At 38.6% G+C, this 21,750-nt stretch overlaps 1 protein-coding gene across 7 annotated transcripts in view; it reads left to right on the top strand.

Annotated features, from left to right (window-relative positions):
* The window catches only part of AGFG1 (ArfGAP with FG repeats 1), an 80,012-nt gene that overhangs the window by 10,149 nt on the left and 48,113 nt on the right, over positions 1 to 21,750 (top strand). For all 7 annotated transcript variants that reach the window (XM_018058763.1, XM_018058754.1, XM_018058744.1 and 4 more), the window contains exon 2: positions 15,108 to 15,201. In XM_018058763.1, coding sequence (XP_017914252.1) covers positions 15,108 to 15,201 — 94 coding nt within the window. The remainder of the gene's footprint in view (positions 1 to 15,107; positions 15,202 to 21,750) is intronic.

Below are 21,750 nucleotides of genomic sequence, written 5' to 3'. Positions count from 1 at the left end.
ACTTGCACATAGTTTAAAAAGGCTTATAATGAGCAACAGCAGTCACCTCTTCCCTTTCCCCATTTCTGTTTATCATGGACAGTCTGTTTCCTTCTCTTTTTTACCTTTGTATTTCTAACTAACATGCATATAGCTTTTTTTTTCAAATTTGGCTTCTCTGTGCAAGAGTGAAGATAAGGCTTTGGCCCTCTTAACACTCCTCTCACTTTCCATGTGTACTCTGCAGCTACTCCTTCAATAGACTATCACAGTTTTGGTTAAATCACTAAGTATTTATCTTATTGCATTATGTGCATACTGTCTCAACTAAGTCATACAGTTTGTTACTATTACATACATACTGTCTCAGCTAAGTCCTACAGTATGTTACTATTATGTACATACTGTCTCTGCTGCTGCTGCTAAGTCACTTCAGTCATGTCTGACTCTTTGCGACCCCATAGATGGCAGCCCACCAGGCTCCGCCGTCCCTTGGATACTCTACGCAAGAACACTGGAGTGGGTTGCCATTTCCTTCTCCAGTGAATGAAAGTGAAGTCGCTCAGTTGTGTCCGACCTTAGCGACCCCATGGACTGTAGCGCACCAGGCTCCTCCATCCATGGGATTCTCCAGGCAAGAGTACTGGAGTGGGGTGCCATTGCCTTCTCCTACATACTGTCTCAGCTAAGTCCTATAATATGTTACTACTACATTTTCTTTCTTTTATAAACTTTACTCCCTGAAGTTTATAATTGTCTAGGTTTCTTCATTTGCTTTGTTTTCCATGTGGATTTCATTAATATTTCCCCACGTGAAATTATCTCTGGCTACGGTATGCACCTTTTTATAGGATGATCAGATGTGTCAGATGCTGGGTGCTTCTGTCATTTCGGTCTGGAGATAATGCGCTCTAGGCCTGCTGTGCAGCTGTTGTGTTTGGACTTTCTTCTTCTACCTTAGCCTAACCTGTATTGAAACCTCTTTTTCCAGCATACCCACATTTCCATTAACCTCTTGATTAAAGGTTAATGGGAGATAATTTTTGAGATCTGCGTTGCTGATCTGCTCTCATGTTAAAATTAATACTTTGTGTACATTCCCGAAGGTGAAAATACCCTTGCAGTTTTTAAGACATTGCTTCATTGTCTTTAAACCTTCAGTATTGCTGTTGAGAAGTTTGATGCTGTTCTTACTAGTCATTCTCTGTGCCCCATTTTCTACTCCCTCTTTGGGAGTATATATGATCTTTCTATCCATGCTTTTTTCTAGTTCATAGATTTTTTTTTTCTCCAGTCTTTTTGGGGAATAAAAAAGTCTGACTGTCATTCTAAGTGCCAGGTTGAGGGAAGGGATGGGGACATAGAATCTATTATTGTTTAGTGTGTAGAGTCTCAGATAAGCCTCCAAGTTTTGGCATAATACCAAGTGGCAGTCCTCAGCTGTGCCAGAGTGTATTTGGTATAGGCTCTCCAGATTAAATAAGCAGTTAGAAAGCATTACTGACTCAATGGACATGAAATTTGAGCAAACTCCGAGAGGTAGGGGAGGATGGAGGAACCTGGTGTGCTGCAGACTCAGTTCAGTTCAGTCGCTCAGTCGTGTCCGACTCTTTGCGACCCCATGAATCGCAGCACACCAGGCCTCCCTGTCCATCACCAACTCCCGGAGTTCACTCAGACTCGCGTCCATTGAGTCAGTGATGCCATCCAGCCATCTCATCCTCTGTCGTCCCCTTCTCCTCCTGCCCCCAATACCTCCCAGCATCAGAGTCTTTTCCAATGAGTCAACTCTTCACGTGAGGTAGCCAAAGTACTGGAGTTTCAGCTTTAGCATCATTCCTTCCAAAGAAATCCTGGGGCTGATCTCCTTCAAATTGCACTGGTTGGATCTCCTTGCAGTCCAAGGGACTCTCAAGAGTCTTCTCCAACACCACGGTTCAAAAGCATCAATTCTTCGGCGCTCAGCCTTCTTCACAGTCCAACTCTCATATCCGTACATGACCACGGGAAAAACCATAGCCTTGACTAGACGGACCTTAGTTGGCAAAGTAATGTCTCTGCTTTTCAATATGCTATCTAGGTTGGTCATAACTTTTCTTCCAAGGAGTAAGCATCTTTTAATTTCATGGCTGCAGTCACCATCTGCAGTGATTTTGGAACCCCCAAAAATAGTCTGACACTGTTTCCCTATTTCCCCATGAAGTGATGGGACCAGATGCCATAATCTTTGTTTTCTGAATGTTGAGCTTTAAGCCAACTTTTTCACTCTCCACATTCACTTTCATCAAGAGGCTTTTTAGTTTCTCTTCACTTTTTGCCATAAGGGTGGTGTCATCTGCATATCTGAGGTTATTGATATTTCTCCCAGCAATCTTGTTTCCAGCTTGTAAATGTTTGTTCCAGTCCAGCGTTTCTCATGATGTACTCTGCGTAGAAGTTAAATAAGTAGGGTGACAATATACAGCCTTGACGTACTCCTTTTCCTATTTGGAACCAGTCTGTTGTTCCATGTCCAGTTCTAACTGTTGCTACCTCACCTGTGTACAGATTTCTCAAGAGGCAGGTCAGATGGTCTGGTATTCCCATCTCTTTCAGAATTTTCCACAGTTTATTGTGATCCACACAGTCAAAGGCTTTGGCATAGTTAAGAAAGCAGATATAGATGTTTTTCTGGAACTCTCTTGCTTTTTCCATGATCCAGCAAATGTTGGCAATTTGATCTCTGGTTCCTCTGCCTTTTCTAAAACGAGCTTGAACATCAGGAAGTTCACGGTTCACGTATTGCTGAAGCCTGGTTTGGAGAATTTTGAGCATTACTTTACTAGCATGTGAGGTGAGTGCAATTGTGCGGTAGTTTGAGCATTCTTTTGCATTGCCTTTCTTTGGGATTGGAATGAAAACTGACCTTTTCCAGTCCTGTGGCCACTGCTGAATTTTCCAAATTTGCTGGCATCTTGAGTGCAGCACTTTCACCACGTCATCTTTCAGGATTTGAAATAGCTCTACTGGAATTCCCATCACCTCCACTAGCTTTGTCCGTAGTGATGCTTTCTGAGGCCCACTTGACTTCACCTTCACCTTCCAGAATGTCTGGCTCTAGATGAGTGATCACACCATCGTGATTATCTGGATCGTGAAGATCTTTTTTGTACAGTTCTTCTGTGTATTCTTGCCACCTCTTCTTAATATCTTCTGCTTCTGTTAGGTCCATACCATTTCTGTCCTTTATCGAGCCCATCTTTGCATGAAATGTTCCCTTGGTATCTCTAATTTTCTTGAAGAGATCTCTAGTCTTTCCCATTCTGTTCTTTCCCTCTATTTCTTTGCATTGATCGCTGAAGAAGGCTTTCTTATCTCTTCTTGCTATTCTTTGCAACTCTGCATTCAGATGCTTATATCTTTCCTTTTCTCCTTTGTTTTTCGCCTCTCTTCTTTTCGCAGCTGTTTGTAAGGCCTCCCCAGACAGCCATTTTGCTTTTTTGCATTTCTTTTCCATGGGGATGGTCTTGATCCCTGCCTCCTGTACAATGTCACTAACCTTGTTCCATAGTTCATCAGGCACTCTATCTATCAGATCTAGGTCGTTAAATTTATTTCTCACTTCCACTGTATAATCATAAGGGATTTGATTTAGGTCATACCCGAATGGTCTAGCGGTTTTCCCTCCTTTCTTCAATTTAAGTCTGAATTTGGTAATAAGGAGTTCATGATCTGAGCCACAGTCAGCTCCCGGTCTTGTTTTTGTTGACTGTATAGAGCTTCTCCATCTTTGTCTGCAAAGAATATAATCAATCTGATTTCGGTGTTGACCATCTGGTGATGTCCATGTGTAGAGTCTTCTTTTGTGTTGTTGGAAGAGGGTGTTTGCTATGACCAGTGCATTTTCTTGGCAAAACTCTATTAGTCTTTGCCCTGCTTCATTCCGCATTCCCAGGCCAAATCTGCCTGTTACTCCAGGTGTTTCTTGACTTCCTACATTTGCATTCCAGTCCCCTATAATGAAAAGGACATCTTTTTTGGGTGTTACTTCTAAAAGGTCTTGTAAGTCTTCACAGAACTGTTCAACTTCAGCTTCTTCAGCGTTACTGGTTACTGCTGCAGACTACGGGGTTGCGAAGAGTCAAACAATTTAACGACTGAACTACAACAACCACCATTGCAGATTAAATTTTCCTACCTAGGATTTGGTACATGTGTGTGCTCAGTTGCTTCAGTCGTGTCTGACTCTTTGAAACCTTATAGACTGTAGCTTGCCAGGCTTCTCTGTCCATGGGGTTCTCCAGGCAAGTATCCTGGAGTGGGTTGCCATTCCCTTCTCCAGGGGATCTTCCTGACCCAGGCATCAAACCTGGATCTCTTGCATTGCAGGCAGATTCTTACCTGCTGAGCCACTGGGGAGTAGTCTTTTCGAAGTAGGGAAATTGGAAATCTAATTTTGAGCCTGCATAAATCCCCCAACTTGTGGCTTGATTGCTTTTGTGACTCTTTTAGGGTTCTGTGGTAGGAGTCATCTTCTGGTTGGCTTCTCCCACCTCTACAGGAGCTTCGTTTCTTTCTTTACTCTGCATAGTCGATTACTGCTGGTATTGTATTTTCTATATTTTTGCTATGCCTTTGGGTTCCCTCCTTGTTCTCTATTCCTCTCTTTGTGGATTAATGACTTTTTATTCCTTTGCTATCTTTTCATTAGGGTTTAGAGAGGTAGTAAAGACATTCTTGGGTTTTGTCCACTTTTAACAGGAATGCATTAATTAGGTTTAAATTGTTACCCGAGTACTATTTTTTTAGGTTCTTGCCCTAAATGTTACAAGGACCTTTCAGTGTAGTGTTGCTGGCTTTTAAAAATAAAAACCCCAAATAGAAATAATGGTTCACACCATGGGTGTGTGTGTGTATGTATTTTCAGTGTTTTAAAGTTGAGTTCTGGATAAACTAATATCTGGACTATCTAATAAATACAGATCTTGGTATCAGAAATCTGTAGATTTTTGGTAACCTGTTAAAGGCATCTTCTATTTGTTGTAGATTTTAAATGTATAATTTACATAATACAGAACATTTATATACAATATTTTTACTCCATAAGATTGGGATAGATTTAAATGTCAAATTGGCGTTCTTACTTAATGCCAGCATTAGCAAACCACTTAAATTTCCACAGCCTAATGAAATATTTGAACCAGCTTTTCCTCCAGCAGGAGAAAAGCAGTGAATAAAACTAGCTAAATAAGCTTTCTTACTTATTCAGCCAGCACACATTGTTTTTTGAGTTGAACAAATGGCTATTTGCAAGATTGTTTGAGGCATAGTTAAGAGTAACATACTGGTGGACATATGGAATGAGTCACACCATCTGGTTGCAGTCATACCTGGGTGGTGGTCCTTAAAACTGAAACTCCTGGGGATCTGCATATGACTTAATTATGCTGCAAAAACATATTGGGCTCCACCAGAAGATGACTTTGAAACTTCTTGAAGCCAGTTAAGTGGCAAACATGCTTTCAAAATATCAATACTGCTATTATTAAATGAGTCACTATTTAATCTTTTTTGGGGGGGGGCACTAAACTGGAGACTTAAAAATGTGTATTTTAGGATCCAGAATGGGTAGTACTTCAGTATTGGCACTGTAAAAATGATGTGGTTTATTTGCGTAACACTTTGATCTAATAGTTATGACAAATGTCATTACAGTAAAGTGTTTTATAAACTCTGGATTCACATGATAGCTAGACTTGGCGTAGCAAAAAATGGGGAAATGGCACCAGCTTTCAGGAGTGTATCCTGAAAATAACTAGATAAATGAATAATTCAGTTTTGGTTACTTGAGGATTTCATTCATTTAAATAAATAATCAGATTTGGTAGATGGAGAAGGAAAGGTGGTCTGCCAGTGAAAAATTTTAGTTTGTGTGAAAATTGTGGTTACTGTAAATAGGAACATGGCATCTTAAGTTGGTGTACATTAAAAGCAACTTTTTTGTTGTGTAGTTCTGGGCGTCTTAACATCTGTATAGATGCATGTGACTGCCACCACAAGCAGAACATGGAATGGTGTGTGCATGCCCAGTTGTGACCCTATGGACTATAGCCCACCAGATTCCTCTGTCTGTGGGATTCTCCAGGAAAGAATACTAGAGTGGGCTGCCATACCCTCCTCCAGGGGATTTTCCTGACTCAGGAATCAAACCTATGTCTCTTAGGTCTCCTGCATTGGGAGGCAGATTCTTAACACTAGCACCACCCAAATAGTTGCTGGGCACATTGCAAATTCCAATTTTGCTTTTTGGAACTTCGTGGAATTTTTTTTTCCATATTTTTGATCTGCAGCTGGTTGAGTACCTGGTTGTAGAACCCAGGGACACAGAAGGCCAACTGTATGTTTCTTTAGTGAAGATCTCCTGGGGGTAAACTTCAGTTTTTTAATCTGAAATTGTTATTTTGTCTTACACCTCAAAGATATTTTTGCTGGATTCACAACTGTTAATTTTTAGTTTTTAAAAAACTTCCTAAAGACAATATTCCACTATTTTCTGGTTTTCAGTGAGAAGTCTTTTCAGTCAGATTTCATTTCCTTTGTCTTTTCTTTCTGATTGATTTTAAGATGTTCTCTTTATCTTTGAAGTTTTACCCAGATGTTTCTAAGTATGAATTTTATTTGTGCTGATTTTCATAAGCTGTGCTTCCTATATTTGTAGATGCATGACTTTCATTGGATTGTAAAAACCTCAGCTATTAGCTCTTTAATATTGCTTGTCCTTCATTCTTTGAATTCTTTCTTGCGAAAGCAGGAATACTGATGACACCTTTTAATAGTGTCCCCCACCCTGTTTTTTGTTTTTTTTTTTAAATCCTTGTCTTTTCTATCTCCTTATGCATCTGTGCTGCCTTCTGGGCTATTTTTTCTGTTTTCTCATTCCCCAAATCTCTCTTCTGGTATGTTTAATTTGCTCTTTAATAACTAGTTTCTTAAGTTTTTAATTTCCACATTTATAAATTTTCATTTCTAAAAGCTCTGACTTTTAGATTTACCAGTTTATTTTGATAATTTCATATTTCCTGTTCATTTTTATTCCACCACTTAACATTTCCTACATGCTATGTTTACTTTATATTTTTTATTTGATAAATCCCGTAGCTAAAGTCATGGGAAGAGATGGCATAAATCTGTGTTCTACTGTCTCAAGCTCAGTAATGATTTGCTCTTATGTAATGATTTTTATTGTAGTCTCATCTTTTATTGAACTTAATATTTCCAAATCCTCATAGCATAATTTGTAAATTATAAATGCATTTTTCTTGAGAGGATTTGCATATTCTACTGTTTGGATCTAGGGATATTGCCACCCTGAAGCTGCTTAATTCTTCATCCAAAGTCCTGGGTTTAATAGGAATAGCTCAGGATTACCTCTCACATTGTCTTCAGTTCAGTTCAGTTCAGTCGCTCAGTTGTGTCAACTCTTTGTGACCCCATGAATCGCAGCACGCCAGGCCTCCCTGTCCATCACCATCTCCCGGAGTTTACTCAAACTCACATCCATCGAGTCAGTGATGCCATCCAGCCATCTCATCCTCTGTCATCCCCTTTTCCTCCTGCCCCCAATCCCTCACAGCATCAGAGTCTTTTCCAATGAGTCAACTCTTCGCATGAGGTGGCCAAAGTACATTGTCTTAGCTATTGTTATATTTGCCTTCTGAGCAATACGGAATTTTTTGTATAACATAGGCCACTCTTCTAATTTCAGTTAACTTTTTATCTTTGTTTTTTTCTTTTGTAAAGGGGGAGTACTTGAGATTTATTAAAAGTGTTAACAATTAGGATTTTTCTAGAAATATTAGCAATTAGGGTTTTTCTTCTTTTTTTTAAGTAGTGTATAAAGTTATCATATTTTAGCAGAGGAACCTTTTCATAAATATCTGCCATACTGTTATAAATAGAAATTAATGAGATTAGACGTGCAAAGTGCATGCCAGTCTTGGAACATTATAGATATTAATTTCCTTCTGTTTTATTAAGTTTTTTTCACCTCTTAATTTGTATAAATGTACTTAATATATATATATTTTTGTGGACACTTCGCTTAATCTTTTAAGGATTTTATTTTTTGTTATGCTGGAAATAGTAAATTTATGTGAAAATTAAAATTATTGTTGAATATGAGGTGACTGAAGAAGGAAATGGCAACCCACTCCAATATTCTTGCCTGGAAAATTCCATAGACAGAGGAGCCTGGCAGGCTACAGTCTGTGGTATTGCAAAGGAGTTGAACATGACTCAGTGACTAAAACAACAGCAACAACATGAATGGTGAATGTGTAGAATGTTTTGTAGACGATTGAACCTAGGTATAATTTATATATCAGTAGTGATCCAAAGAAACTCTACTTCTTTCTTTACTTGGTGATTAGCACATTTAGTATATTTAGAGTAGTGGTTCTTGAGTAGTACTCTGCAGTTCCACCCCTTGCACCCTCAGGGGACATTTGGCAGTATCCTGAAACATTTTTCATTACTCTTACTGGGTTGGGGGTCCTACTGGCCTATAGTGGGTAGAGGCCAGGGATACTGCCCCTACATCCTGTAGGGCACAGGGTGATGTGCCTTATGTGCCTCGTGATGGTTCTCTGGCCTGAAATGTCAATAGTGCCTGATTTAGAGAAGTGCATGCTCAGTTGCTTCAGTCATGTTCAACTCTTTTGCGACCCCATGGACTGAGCCCACCAGGCTTCCCTGTCCATAAACAAGACTACTGGAGTGGGTTGCCATTCCTTTTTCCAGAGGATCTTCCTGACCCAAGAATCAAACCCACATTTCTTTTATTTCCTGCACTGGCAGGCAAGTAGGTTCTTTACAGCTCACACCAGCTGCAGAGAAGTGAGGTGAACATAAATTGTTGATGCTCGTAGCTGTATTTGGGAGGAGAGTTTTCCAGGTATTTTAGAAAAACTGAAAGATTGCCTTAAGAAGGAAAACTGTTCTTGCCTTTTTTTTTTTTTTCGGTAATTCTTCAGCACAGACATTGACATCCATAAAGTCAATACTAAAAGTACAAATATTTTGACTACTACTAGTTAATTGAATTGTTTACTATTTTCTGCTGTGTTTTTTTTTTTTTTTTCCCTAGTACAGAATAATACAGATTCATTGTGGAAAACTTGGAGAGAATTGAAAATTATATATAGGGAAAAAACCCCATTCAATTTCATAATCTATAAACAAAGAATATTAATATTTTAGAGTATTTAGTTTGTTTTCTTTGTAGATGTTTTTAATATAGTTTTGAGAATACTGTATAGTTCTACAGTTTTATTGCCACTTAGGACTTCCCTGGTGGTTCAGCAGTAAAGAGTCCCGCTGCCAATGCAGGAGATGCAGGTTCTGTCCCTGGGGCCAGAAGATCCCCTGGAGTAAGAAATGGCAACCCACTCCAGTATTCTTGCCTGGGAAATCCCATGGAGAGAGGAGCCTGTTGGGCTACAATCCATAGTATCAAAAAGAGTCAGCTACAGCTTAGCAACTAAACAATAACAACACTGTCACTTAACCGTTTCCCCTTTGATAATGAAGTGTTTTTTTAACTTTATTTTATATTGAAGTAAATTAATAATGTTGTGATAGTTTCTGGTATACAGCAAGTGATTCAGTTATACATATACATGTATCTATTCTTTTTCAAATTCTCTTCCCATTTCAGTTCAGGTCAGTGTGCAACTCTTTGCGACCCATGAACTGCAGCACGCCAGGCCTCCCTGTCCATCACCAACTCCTGGAGTTCACCCAAACCCATGTCCATTGAGTCGGTGATGTCATCCAACCATCTCATCTCTGTCGTCCCCTTCCCCTCCTGCCCTCAGTCATTCCCAGCATCAGGGTCTTTTCCAATGAGTCAGCTCTTCACATCAGGTGGCCAAAGTATTGGTGTTTCAGCTTCAACATCAGTCCTTCCAGTGAACACCCAGGACTGATCTCCTTTAGGATGGACTGGTTGGATCTCCTTGCAGTCCAAGGGAGTCTCAAGAGTCTTCTCCAACACCACAGTTCAAGAGCTTCCCATTTAGGTTGTTACATAATAATGAGCAGAGTTTCCTGCAATATACAGTAGGACTATGTTGGTTATCCATTTTAAATGTAGCAGTGTGTACATGTCAGTCCCAAACTCCCTAACTCTCCCTCCCACCCACCCTTCCCCTTGGTCAGCATAGGTTCTTCTCTAAATTTGTGAGTCTGATTCTGTTTTGTAAATAGGTTCATTTGTATCATTTCTGTTTAGATTCTGTATAGATTCCATATATGCATAACCATATGATCTTCCTCTGACTTACTTCACCCAGAATGACAATCTTTAGATCCATCCATGTTGCTGCAAATGACATTATTCTTTTCAGTGGCTGAGTAAAGTGTTGTCTTGTGCATGCCACATCATCTTCATCCATTCCTCAGTCAATGGGCATGTAGGTAGCTTCCAGGTCTTGGCTGTTGTAAACAGTGCTGCAGTGAACATTGGGGTGCATGTATCCTTTCAGACCATATTTTTCTTTCCTGATAGATGCCCAAGAGTGGGAGTATAGGGTTATATGGTAGTTCTATATTTAGATTTTTAAGGATCCTCCATACTGTTCTCCACAGTAGCTGTACCAATTTACATTCCCACCAGTAGTGTAGAAGGGTTCCTTTCTGTCTACAACATCTCCAGCATTTGTCATTTCCAGATTTCTTTGATGATAACCATTTTGACTGGTGTGAGGTGATATCTCATTGTAGTTCTGATTTGTATTTCTCTAATAATTAGCAGTGTCAACATCTTTTCATGTGTGTCTTGGTCATCTGTGTGTTCTCTTTGGAGAAATGTCTATTTACCTCTACGCTTTTTTGATTGGGTTGTTTGTTTTGATGATGCTAAGCTGCTTACATTCTAACAAGATGGTGGAGTAGAAGGACACAGGCTCATCTTCTCTTGCGAGAACTCCAAAATTGCAACTTGCTGCTGAATAACCGTTGACAGGAGACTGTTGGATTGCACCAAAAAAAGATACCCCACATCCATCGGCAAAGGAGAAGCCCCAACAAGATGGTAGGAGGGATGAAATCACATTTAGAACCAAACCCCATACCCACCAGAGACGTTCGGAGGGCACAAACAAAACCTTGTGTGCACCAGGAGCCAGACCCTACACAGACTGAACCAGACCTGCCTATGAGTGTTTGAGTGTCTCCTGTGGAGGCACGGGTCAGCAGTGGCCTGCCGCGGGGACTGGGGCTCTGGCTGCAACAGACCTGGGTCACGCAGCATGTGACATTAAGCCCTCTTGGAGGAAGGTGCTATTAGCCCCACCAAAGAGCCGCTGAGCAGATGACCCACAAACTGCAGAACAATTATACCAAAGAAATTCTCACACTGTAAGAAGGTTCTGGAACTCACAACAGATTTCCCAACCTGGGGATTCATCAAAGAGATTGAGGACCCTTGGGGAATTTGACTTTGGAGGCCAGTGGGATTTGATGACAGGACTTGCACAGGACTGGGGAAACAGACTCTTGGAGGACACAGACAAAACCTTGTGCACTCGAAGAGCCAGGAGAAAGGAGCAGCGGTGTCCCCACAAGAGACTGAGCCAGACTTGCTTGTGAGTGTCCAGGAGTGTCCGACAGAGGCATGGGTCGACAGTGGCCTGCTGCATGATCAGGGGCTCTGAATATAACAGTACATGCACAAGTCCTTTTGAAAGAGGTCGCCATTACCTTCTTTCATTTCAATTCAGTTGCTCAGTCCTATCCAGCTCTTTGAGACCCCATGGACTGCTTTACCCTAACCATAGTTTGGCCTCAGGCCAAACAACAGGGTGGGAACACAGCTCTGCCCATCAACAGAAAATTGGATTAAAGATTTACTGAGCATGGCCCCGAACCTCATTCAAGATCAAGACCATCCCCATGGAAAGGGAATGCAAAAGAGCAAAATGGCTGTCTGGGGAGGCCTTACAAATAGCTGTGAAAAGAAGAGACGCAAAAAGCAAAGGAGAAAAGGAAAGATACAAACATCTGAATGCAGAGTTGCAAAGAATAGCAAGAAGAGATAAGAAAGCCTTCCTCAGTGATCAGTGCAAAGAAATAGAGGAAAAGAACAGAATGGGAAAGACTAGAGATCTCTTCAAGAAAATTAGAGATACCAAGGGAACATTTCATGCAAAGATGGGCTCGATAAAGGACAGGAATGGTATGGACCTAACAGAAGCAGAAGATATTAAGAAGAGGTGACAAGAATACACAGAAGAACTGCACAAAAAAGATCTTCACGACCCAGATAGTCATGATGGTGTGATCACTCATTTAGAGCCAGACATCCTGGAAGATGAAGGTGAAGTCAAGTGGGCCTTAGAAAGCATCACTTTGCCAACAAAGGTCCATCTAGTCAAGACTATGGTTTGTCCAGTAGTCATGTATGGATATGAGAGTTGGACTGTGAAGAAAGCTGAGCACCGAAGAATTGATGCTTTTGAACTGTGGTGTTGGAGAAGACTCTTGAGAGTCCCTTGGACTGCAAGGAGATCCAACCAGTCCATCCTAAAGGAAATCAGTCCTGAATATTCATTGGAAGAACTGATTCTGAAACTGAAACTCCAGTACTTTGGCCACCTGATGCGAAGAGTTGATTCATTGGAAAAGACCCTGATGCTGGGAATGATTGAGGGCAGGAGAAGGGGATGACAGAGATGAGATGGTTGGATGGCATCACCGACTCAATGGACATGGGTTTTGGTGAACTCCGGGTGTTGGTGATGGACAGGGAGGCCTGCCGTGCTGTGGTTCATGGGGTTGTAAAGTCGGTCATGACTGAGGGACTGAACTGAACTGAACTGAACTGAATATTATGGTTTTGTTTCGTAAGTGCAAATTTTTGTTCACTTTAAGTTAATTAATATGAATACCTTCTCTATGCAAAAATTGACTCTGGTGTGGTAGAGCATTGATGGAATAAGCTATACAGTACAGTGCTTTCATGAGATTGCAGAGTCAGGGGCTTCCCTTATTTGATGATTCGAGAGTATAGGGATATAATCCATTACTCCCTAATTTCTTATCTAAAATATACACACCCTTGTAGCAGTGTTGTGACATTTCCTTGTTAGGAAGTTATGCCTTTGCTTTTTTTTTTTAGATAGTGTACTATAAGGGAGGCTCAGAGGTTAAAGCGTCTGCCTCCAATGCGGGAGACCCGGGTTCGATCCCTGGGTCGGGAAGATCCCCTGGAGAAGGAAATGGCAATCCACTCCAGTATTCTTGCCTGGAGAATCCCATGGATGGAGAAGCCTAGTAGGTTACAATCCACGGGGTGGCAAAGAGTCGGACACGACTGAACGACTTCACCTTAACTTACTTTACTATAAGGGAGGTGGGAATGGAGAGGGTTGTCTGGAACAAGGAGGAAGTATTAGGGAATAGGAGAGACAGAGTTGCTAAGTGTGAGGAGGAGAGCCGGGGGAAATTTGAGAACAATAATAAGTTACCTTTTAAAATTGTTTGGAACAGGATAGAATACAAATAAATATAAATGAATAAGCTGTGAAAATGATGAAGTTAGTCTTATTTTCATAATACAGGTGAATTGAAAAATAAAATGTCCTGCTTTAAAGGAGTGATAATGACTTTTCTAAATTTTCATTTTTGGGAATTTAGATATCTTTAAAGCATAATTTAATTTGTGGTCACCAGTTGTAAAGATACTTGAAGTAATTCGTACGGTGGTTGTTTCTTCATAGTTAAGTTTCAAAGTTTTACTAGGATGAAATGGCTGTGTTTCAATTTGTCCTACTGTGCAATTTTCATTTCTGTATTTCATGACTTACCAAGAGCTGAAAGAAAAATAATTTATTAGTTTAAAACTTAAAGCAAAACAACAAAATCGATTTATTGTTTCTCCACCTGGAAATGTGAAGCAGATAAAGTGCAACTTGATTTAATTCAAAGTGTGAGCTGAAGTATGTGCCGTCTATGTCTGACAGAAGGTAGAGAAAGAAGCAGGAGTGTATAACAATTGAGCTTCTGTTAATTCTAAATTATTATGTTAAAATATTTTATATTTCTAGAACATTGCGTACCATATTTAATTATTCAGAAATGTTTTTAGAATATTTTTGAAAGTTTTTTTTTGTTACTTTGAGTCATTGTTAACTCTTATTTAATTATCATGGTTGGTTGCAAAATGAGTATGGCAAATTCTGTAAAACTATTGATCTGTCCTAGAACCTGTATTTCAGATGAAGTCTTTGTCAGAGGATATGACTGCAAACTGATTTGATGAAAATGCATAGATAACTTGTTATTTTGCATAGATTATTTAACTCCTCATTCTTGTGGTTGAGTAGGCCACTGAGTGGTAGCTGGACAGAACTCAGCAGTTCTTACTCTCTCTGAGTGCATCTCTGTTCAGTTTTTCACGTGCATGAAAAAATATAAAGAAACAGAAAAGATTCAAAGTGGTGAAGGACCTTAAAAGTATTCATATATATGCAGGTATTTCTTGAATCCTGTCACGTCCCTTTAATTTCTTCTTGAATACTTAGGGCCTCCTGAGGTGGTTGAAGATGTTCTTCATTATCAACACTTATTTGAATTGATGGAGAGATGGAACTTTTTTCTCATCCATCAATACCTTCAAGGTTCCTTGGATTAGTTTTCAGTTTCCTAAGTCAGTCTTAAAGATGGTAGCTATTTGAGTATTTGTATGTTTCCATACCTGACTTATCATCATCACTTTCTTAGAAAATATGAAAATGTTTAAGTAATAACTTTCTTTTACCATTGAGCCTATCATATATATATAGATGAATCCCCTTTCCATCAGACTTACACTAAAGCAGTATTTGTATTCCCAATAAACTAATGTATTACAGGTACTGTGTATTTCTAACTAACTGTTTAGATAAATTTATCTTTAAATAAATTAGTGTTGGTCTGAACAAACTCACCTTGATATATCTATTGTGGAGATTAATAGTTTAAAATATTTTTTTATTTAGCTTATAGCATAAAAAACAGTTCTAAGTTTAAATGTGCTAATTAAAATGTTTTTCATTGACATAATTTTTGAAATACTATAGTTTGTAATGGTATTTTCTTTTATCTTTTAGGCGAGGGTTAAATCCACCACACAGGGTGAAATCCATCTCCATGACAACATTCACACAACAGGAAATTGAATTCCTTCAAAAACATGGAAATGAAGTAAGTGTTTTAGTCCTTTTAAAAATTTTGAGTTGTTTAGAATGATAAGAAATTCTCATTGTAATGAAGGTATTTTTGTATTCTGTATTTAGGTGTTTCAGAATGTACTCATCTAGCAAAGTGTTTGGAATTAATGTCTGCTACATAAATATTTTCCCTTAAACTTGGGATGAAACCTGTATTTAGGCTTTGTCAGTATTGAATGTAAAAGGCATTTTTAGAGGACATCTTGTATTGGAGAAGGCAATGGCACCCCACTCCAGTGCTTTTGCCTGGAAAATCCCATGGCCGGAGAAGCCTGGTAGGCTGCATTCCATGGGGTCGCTAAGAGTTGGACACGACTGAGCGACTTCACTTTCACTTTTCACTTTCATGCATTGGAGAAGGAAATGGCAACCCACTCCAGTGTCCTTGCCTGGAGAATCCCAGGGACAGGGGAGCCTGGTGGGCTGCCGTCTATGGGGTCGCGTAGAGTCGGACATGATTGAAGCGACTTAGCAGCAGCAGCAGCATTATTGGAGTAACTTAGTTTTGGCTTTAAATGACAAAAAAAGGGAGAAAGAGAATTATCATTGTGGTAGTGTAGTAAACTTTTGTTAGGCTGTTATATGATCAGCTTTCATTTGACAGTCCCCTCCTTCCTTTTTACATTTTTAACTTTAGATGTATATGTGATGCTTAATGTTGAGCTGCTTCCCTGGTACCTCAGCCTGCAATGCAGGAGACCCCAGTTCAGTCCCTGGGTTGGGAAGATCCTCTGGAGGAGGGCATGGCAACCTACTCCAGTGTTTTTACCTGGAGAATCCTTGTGGACAGAGGAGCCTGGCGGGCTGCAGTCCATGGGGTCGCAAAGAGTTGAACACGACTGAGTGAATAAGCACACAGCACAACAGTGTTAAGTAGGTGCTCAGTAGGGAGGAGATAATCAGTTCTGAGTGGGCAGCCTAGCAGCATGAGGAACCCAACAGAGTCAAGATTTGTAGGGGAACCTTTTCTTTTTACTCTGCTTCAATGGGCTTCCAGGAATTCTGTTCTCTTGGCTTGCTATCTTGTTTTAGTTCCATATTTTGCTATTATTAAGAGTGGTGGTCTGCTATTTAAAACAAATACAAAAAACTGTAAAATTAACAGAAAGCCAGCATGTTTTATAATCTTGGGGCATGGATGAACCAGTCAACCCAGTTGGTTAGTAATTGCCATTATTTAATAAGACAGTTTAATCACTTCCTAGAAAGGAAGTATTACTTTAGTTGTACTACAGTGGTTGCATATTTTGTTTTGTTTTTTTGCACGTTTTTGATAATAGAAAAGAAGACTTCAAATTTTATTAGTTCACCCTTCTTTTTCACCTCAGATGTATGCAAGCATTTCGTACATGGCTTCTTTTTTTCCCTAACACTTCTATAGTAATGGCTTAAACTTGCTTTCCAACTTTTGATGCATGTGTGTATTTGGTTCTAAAGTAGTAAAGATTATGAAATTTTTAAAATACATGATTTAGAGAAGTAAGCACACATTTTTAAGTTTCCAAAGTTTGCCAATAAAAAATTATCTTGAGTAATCAGCTTCTATATTACAGGGAAATCTGAAGCAGGATGAAAAGGCAGAGGTGTGTAATGACAGTAAGTGTAGAAATGTATTTTGATTAAAAGACAATTTGAACAGTTTGTATAAAGTTTGAGATTAGCCTACCAGTGCAAATTTAAATTATTTTCTTAGAATTTTGGAAATTTTGGACATCAGAATGGAGTCAGAAATGAAAGAATATCATCTATTCTTATGTTAAAAATCTAATAACTGTAGATAAAATTATAGTAGTAGAACTGTAAAAGTAACAATCCATTGGAGAAGTAAGTAAAAAAACATTCAAACCTGTCAGTAGATAAGAGTCAATGGAAATTGGTCCCAAAGTAATACAGTTGAAGGACCCTTTTTAAAAACATTTTTCCTGAAATTGTGGTGAGGACACTTAACATGAGATTTACTCTCTTAAAATATTTTAAAGTGTAAAATGTGGTATTGTTAGCTATAGGCAAAGTGTTAGGACTTACTCTTCTTGCATAACTGAACTTCGTAGCAGCCACCATTATATTTTCTGCTTCGGTGGGTTTGACTGTTTGAAGTATCTCATCTTAAGGGGAATCATACAGTATTTGCTGGTCTGTGACTGGCTTATTTCACTTGGCATAATGTTCACAAGGTTCATCCATGTTGCGTATGATAGGATTTCTGAAGGAATAGTTTTTATGACTGTAATATCAAGATAAATTTAGAATATATGAAAGGAAATCTTAGATAACTCTTTATATCAAATAATGGAAACAGAATATAAGCAATAGAGATGACTGGAATGGATTTATGAATCTTAAATTCTAAGAAGAGTCATGCAAATTAATAGTCCATTTAAAACCCTCACTGTTACAGTTACTGTGCTAGTACTTGGGTACAATAGACTTAGAGCTCATGGTCTAGGTAGGAGGTGGATACATAACAAATAATTGTAACACTGTTAATAATTAATGATAAGAATAAGAATTTTCAGAAGTAATGTGGAAAGGAGAGGATTGGGAAGATTTCATAGAGGAGGCATTTACTGGCTTTTGAGGGTGAGTACCACCGTCTATGGATTGCACAGAGTCAGACACGACTGAAGCAACTTAGCAGCAGCAGCAGCAGCAGCAGGACTCAGGCTAACAGGAAAAGATTCTAGAGGCAGAGTAAACAGTGCATACAGAGAAATTTCCAACCGTTCTTACTGCTAGAAAGTTTACCAACTACCTAATTACTTGTTAAGGGAGACAAACTTACTTTCTTGTGTCCCTAAAAACATCTTATAACCAAAATATTGGAGTAGGTATATTTAGTTCCTTACACTATTAGCAGAATTTCCATTCTTAAAAGTTTTATGAGGTGTGTAGAAGGTGAGGATTGATACTATGAAATGCAGGAAGATTGATACAGCTTGGTAAAAAATTGTATAGACTTCAAGTGCAAGTGCCTAATTATCAGTTTATCTTATACACTTAAATCCTAAGTATAACATGCATAGAGAAAATTTGCAGATGTTTATTTTTTATTTCAAATGATGTTGCCATATTTGAACAGTGCATTAAATCTCTCCATTGTCTGGAAAGGAACATACTCAGTCATGTAAATGTTGGGTTAAAAGAAGGTATTGTCATATGCCTAGTGAATGAGTGGTTCATGTCTGAACATAAAGATCAAAATGTATATTAACTGGCAGAAGTTGTGGGTCTTCTACCCCCATGAGAGAGTTTTAACGTTCTGAGGGGCTTGTTGGTTGTCATTATTTGCATCAGGCAAGCACCATGGTGGATGACTCACAAGGTGTTGATTTTTAAATCATCTTGTATTCCACATGCTTTGAATTTTCCTCCAGACATTTATATGTGGGAGAAACCTTTTTACAGTCAGTCTGCATGTAGAACTTAAATCTGTTTTACATGCTTTCATTACAGTTGTGAACAACTTATTGTCAGAGAAAGTCATGCTGCCAAGTCTAGAATCAAGTGTGGGAGAGGACCACAAGTTATAGGGCAGAGGGCTTGGACAGAGGAAGCCATTCATTGACACAATCAGTGCAGTGACTTAACGCATTTGTATATCTGGGAAAGATTTTACTTTTCATTCAGAACTTAAGAATTGTCCACTGTTTTTGGCACATCACATAATGCTTTCTTTTGTATCATATGTTATTTTTAAAAAAAGTCTTTAGTGATTTACTTCATATGCCCTCTTTTATGGTATTGTGGGTCAATCAAAGGAATTTCACTATTGGGTTAACGTCTGATTATCAGACTTAATGGAAAGAAGACTGGGTACCAGTGCTATATAGCTAACTCAGTAAAAGGGAAATGTAGGAATAATTTTATTTTGAGCCATACAGTTTTTTTTTCCTAGTAATAAATTAACCCTCCTAATTAGATTTCAGGACTGAGTAAAAGGGTTACTGCTGATGCTTCACAGGCATGCACTCCACATGTAGAAATAAAATCATGCGTTGATTGACAGTATTTGGTTATCTTTATGTTAGATTCAAAACATAACCCTCAAACCAGAAACTAAAGCTTTTGAAAAAAATCCTTCTAAAGTGGTAGGCCCATAAGGTAAGTTGTGCTTTTCCCTAGTCAATATTCATGATCATCTCATTCTTCATTCCTGAAGCAGAGATTTATTAATCACCTGTTGTTGTGTCTGGGATTGTCTTTGAGTACTAGGGGTACTGCCTATGATTCCTGCCCTCCTGTAAAGTTTTCAGTCTAGTGGGGGAGAGAGAGAGACAATAAAAATCTTTTTATTCCCCCCAGTTCTATTCTTGGGTAAGAGTGAGAAAGGGCTTCAGTTTGGAATTGTAGATGCTTGGGATTATGGAGACAGTATTTTTTTTAAGACATACTTGTGGCTTAAATAGGCCTTATTTTATGAGACAGCACTTCAGGCCTTTTGGGTAGTTGAATTGCATCTTTGGGAAAGATTGGAGCTATTTTATAATCAGAAATAAGCACTGCTGCAAAGAAAAGTATTCTGATACCTTAAAAACATTTTAAATTTCAAATTCACATGCTGTGACAATTTTGCTGGAATATTCAGATATCATTTTATAGTATTAGACTCAATCTATTATAATGTTAAACAGGACACTAGTGGTTATTTCCTAAATCATCTTGTCTTATAAACTGTAATAAGAGATGGTCACTCTCAGTACAGAATAGTGGACTCTGTAAAGTAGAAGGCCAGTATCTGAAAGAACCTGTAGGCCATTGTCAGAGTAAAGACAGTGGACTTTTGAATGAATCCTGAACCAGGGCATGGAACTATTATGTAGCTTCAAAGTGTTACATTAAGTGTGATTAAAAACCAATCTATCCCAAACTGCAACTCTGTACAGAACTTGATAAAATTTGGACTAGACTTGTTAAATGTTACTTGATGTTCAGTGGTCTTGTGCAGAAAGGGTTGGTTTTGAAGTTGGAAGGTTGAGAACATTGGTCAGGTTACCTCTGAGCCTCAATTTCTACAAGTGTAAAATAGTGACAGTATCTTACTATAGAAAGGGTGGAATGCTTTGAGCTCAAGCAACCATGAAATTTCCCAGCATACTTCTTGTAGAATGATATTCAAATGTCTATTGAATCAGAACTTGAGGTAGTAGAAGTTACAGGGAGATTAACTATTTTTTTTTTTCACTTCTTGCTCAAAGTGGTTTTTTTTTGGAGAATTTTTCAGTTTTCTTAGAATATGGTAGTATATCAGTTCAGTTCAGTTGCTCAGTTGTGTCCAACTCTTGGCAACCTCGTGAATTGCAGCATGCCAGGCCTCCCTGTCCATCACCAACTCCTGGAGTTCACTCAAATTCACATACATCGAGTCGGTGATGCCATCCAACCATCTCATCCTCTGTTGTCCCCTTCTCCTCCTGCCCCCAATCCCTCCCAGCATCAGAGTCTTTTCATCAGTTACATTAATATTTAGGTTGAGTATTTAAACTCTTGGAGCATTTTAACTATTTGCTGAGCCTAAATAATATTAGTAAAATTTGGTAGTTATTTTAATAATGACATATTGAATGTCTTTATTGAGTGGCAGAGTTTAGTTACATTCTCATTACTCCAGGGTTTACAGTTACCTAACTGCCTGTGCAGAGGTTGGCACAGATAGTAAATATTGTAGGTTTTATAGGTCAACTGCTTGTAGTATATTCTTATTTGAAAAAAAACTTTAAAAAAAAATGTAGCCCTAAAAAAAATTAAAAATGTTGCCCTTTAAACATACATAAACCAAATGATCAGGGGCAGTACAAAAACAGGCCAATGGCCCAATTTGTTCTGCAGGTAGTTGATTCAAGACTCCTGATTTATGAAATTCCAGTCCTCATTGTAAATTCTTTTATAACCTTGCTTCTTTTCCTAGTTAACTTTCTTCGTTAACAATAGAAATGTTTAAACCCCAGTGATTTCTGGTTTGTTTCTTATATATGCTGTTTATATCCCAGTTTTCTTGACATTTTGCTCAAGTTGTTCATTTGTCATTCATCTTTGTTCCAAGACCTGTTGGTTTTTACCCTTCCATCAAGTCTTTCAGGAGTATTTTAGCACACAGGTACCAAACTACCCCCTCATACTTTAAACTTTTTAAAAAATATATTTGACTATAAGATTTTACACAGTTTTTTTATTGCTCTCATAGTTTCTTCTATATTGATCTTACTACCCTCAAAACATAAGATAATTCCATGGCATAATCTTAAATACTGTATCATTACATCTAGAGCTGTGAGTATGTATGTGTGTGTATTTTATGTGTGTGTATTTTTTTTGTGTGTGTGTGTGTGTATATGTATTATGTAATTTTTATAAAAATTCCTGGGCTTTAGTCCATTGGAGATTCTGACCCTGGGTGTGGGATATAGGAGTGTCTGCTTTTTCAGCCAGAAGCCCCATGTAATCCTGTTGTTGATGCTGTAGACCATCTTTTGAGAGTACCAGTATAATAACTGAAGGTTCCATTGAGTCTAGACTCAAAATAATC

Source organism: Capra hircus, chromosome 2, assembly GCF_001704415.2.
Source record: "Capra hircus breed San Clemente chromosome 2, ASM170441v1, whole genome shotgun sequence".
Lineage (NCBI taxonomy): Eukaryota > Metazoa > Chordata > Mammalia > Artiodactyla > Bovidae > Capra > Capra hircus.
The sequence above is the reverse complement of the archived record's forward strand: the minus strand, read 5'-3'. Positions and strand labels throughout refer to the sequence as shown.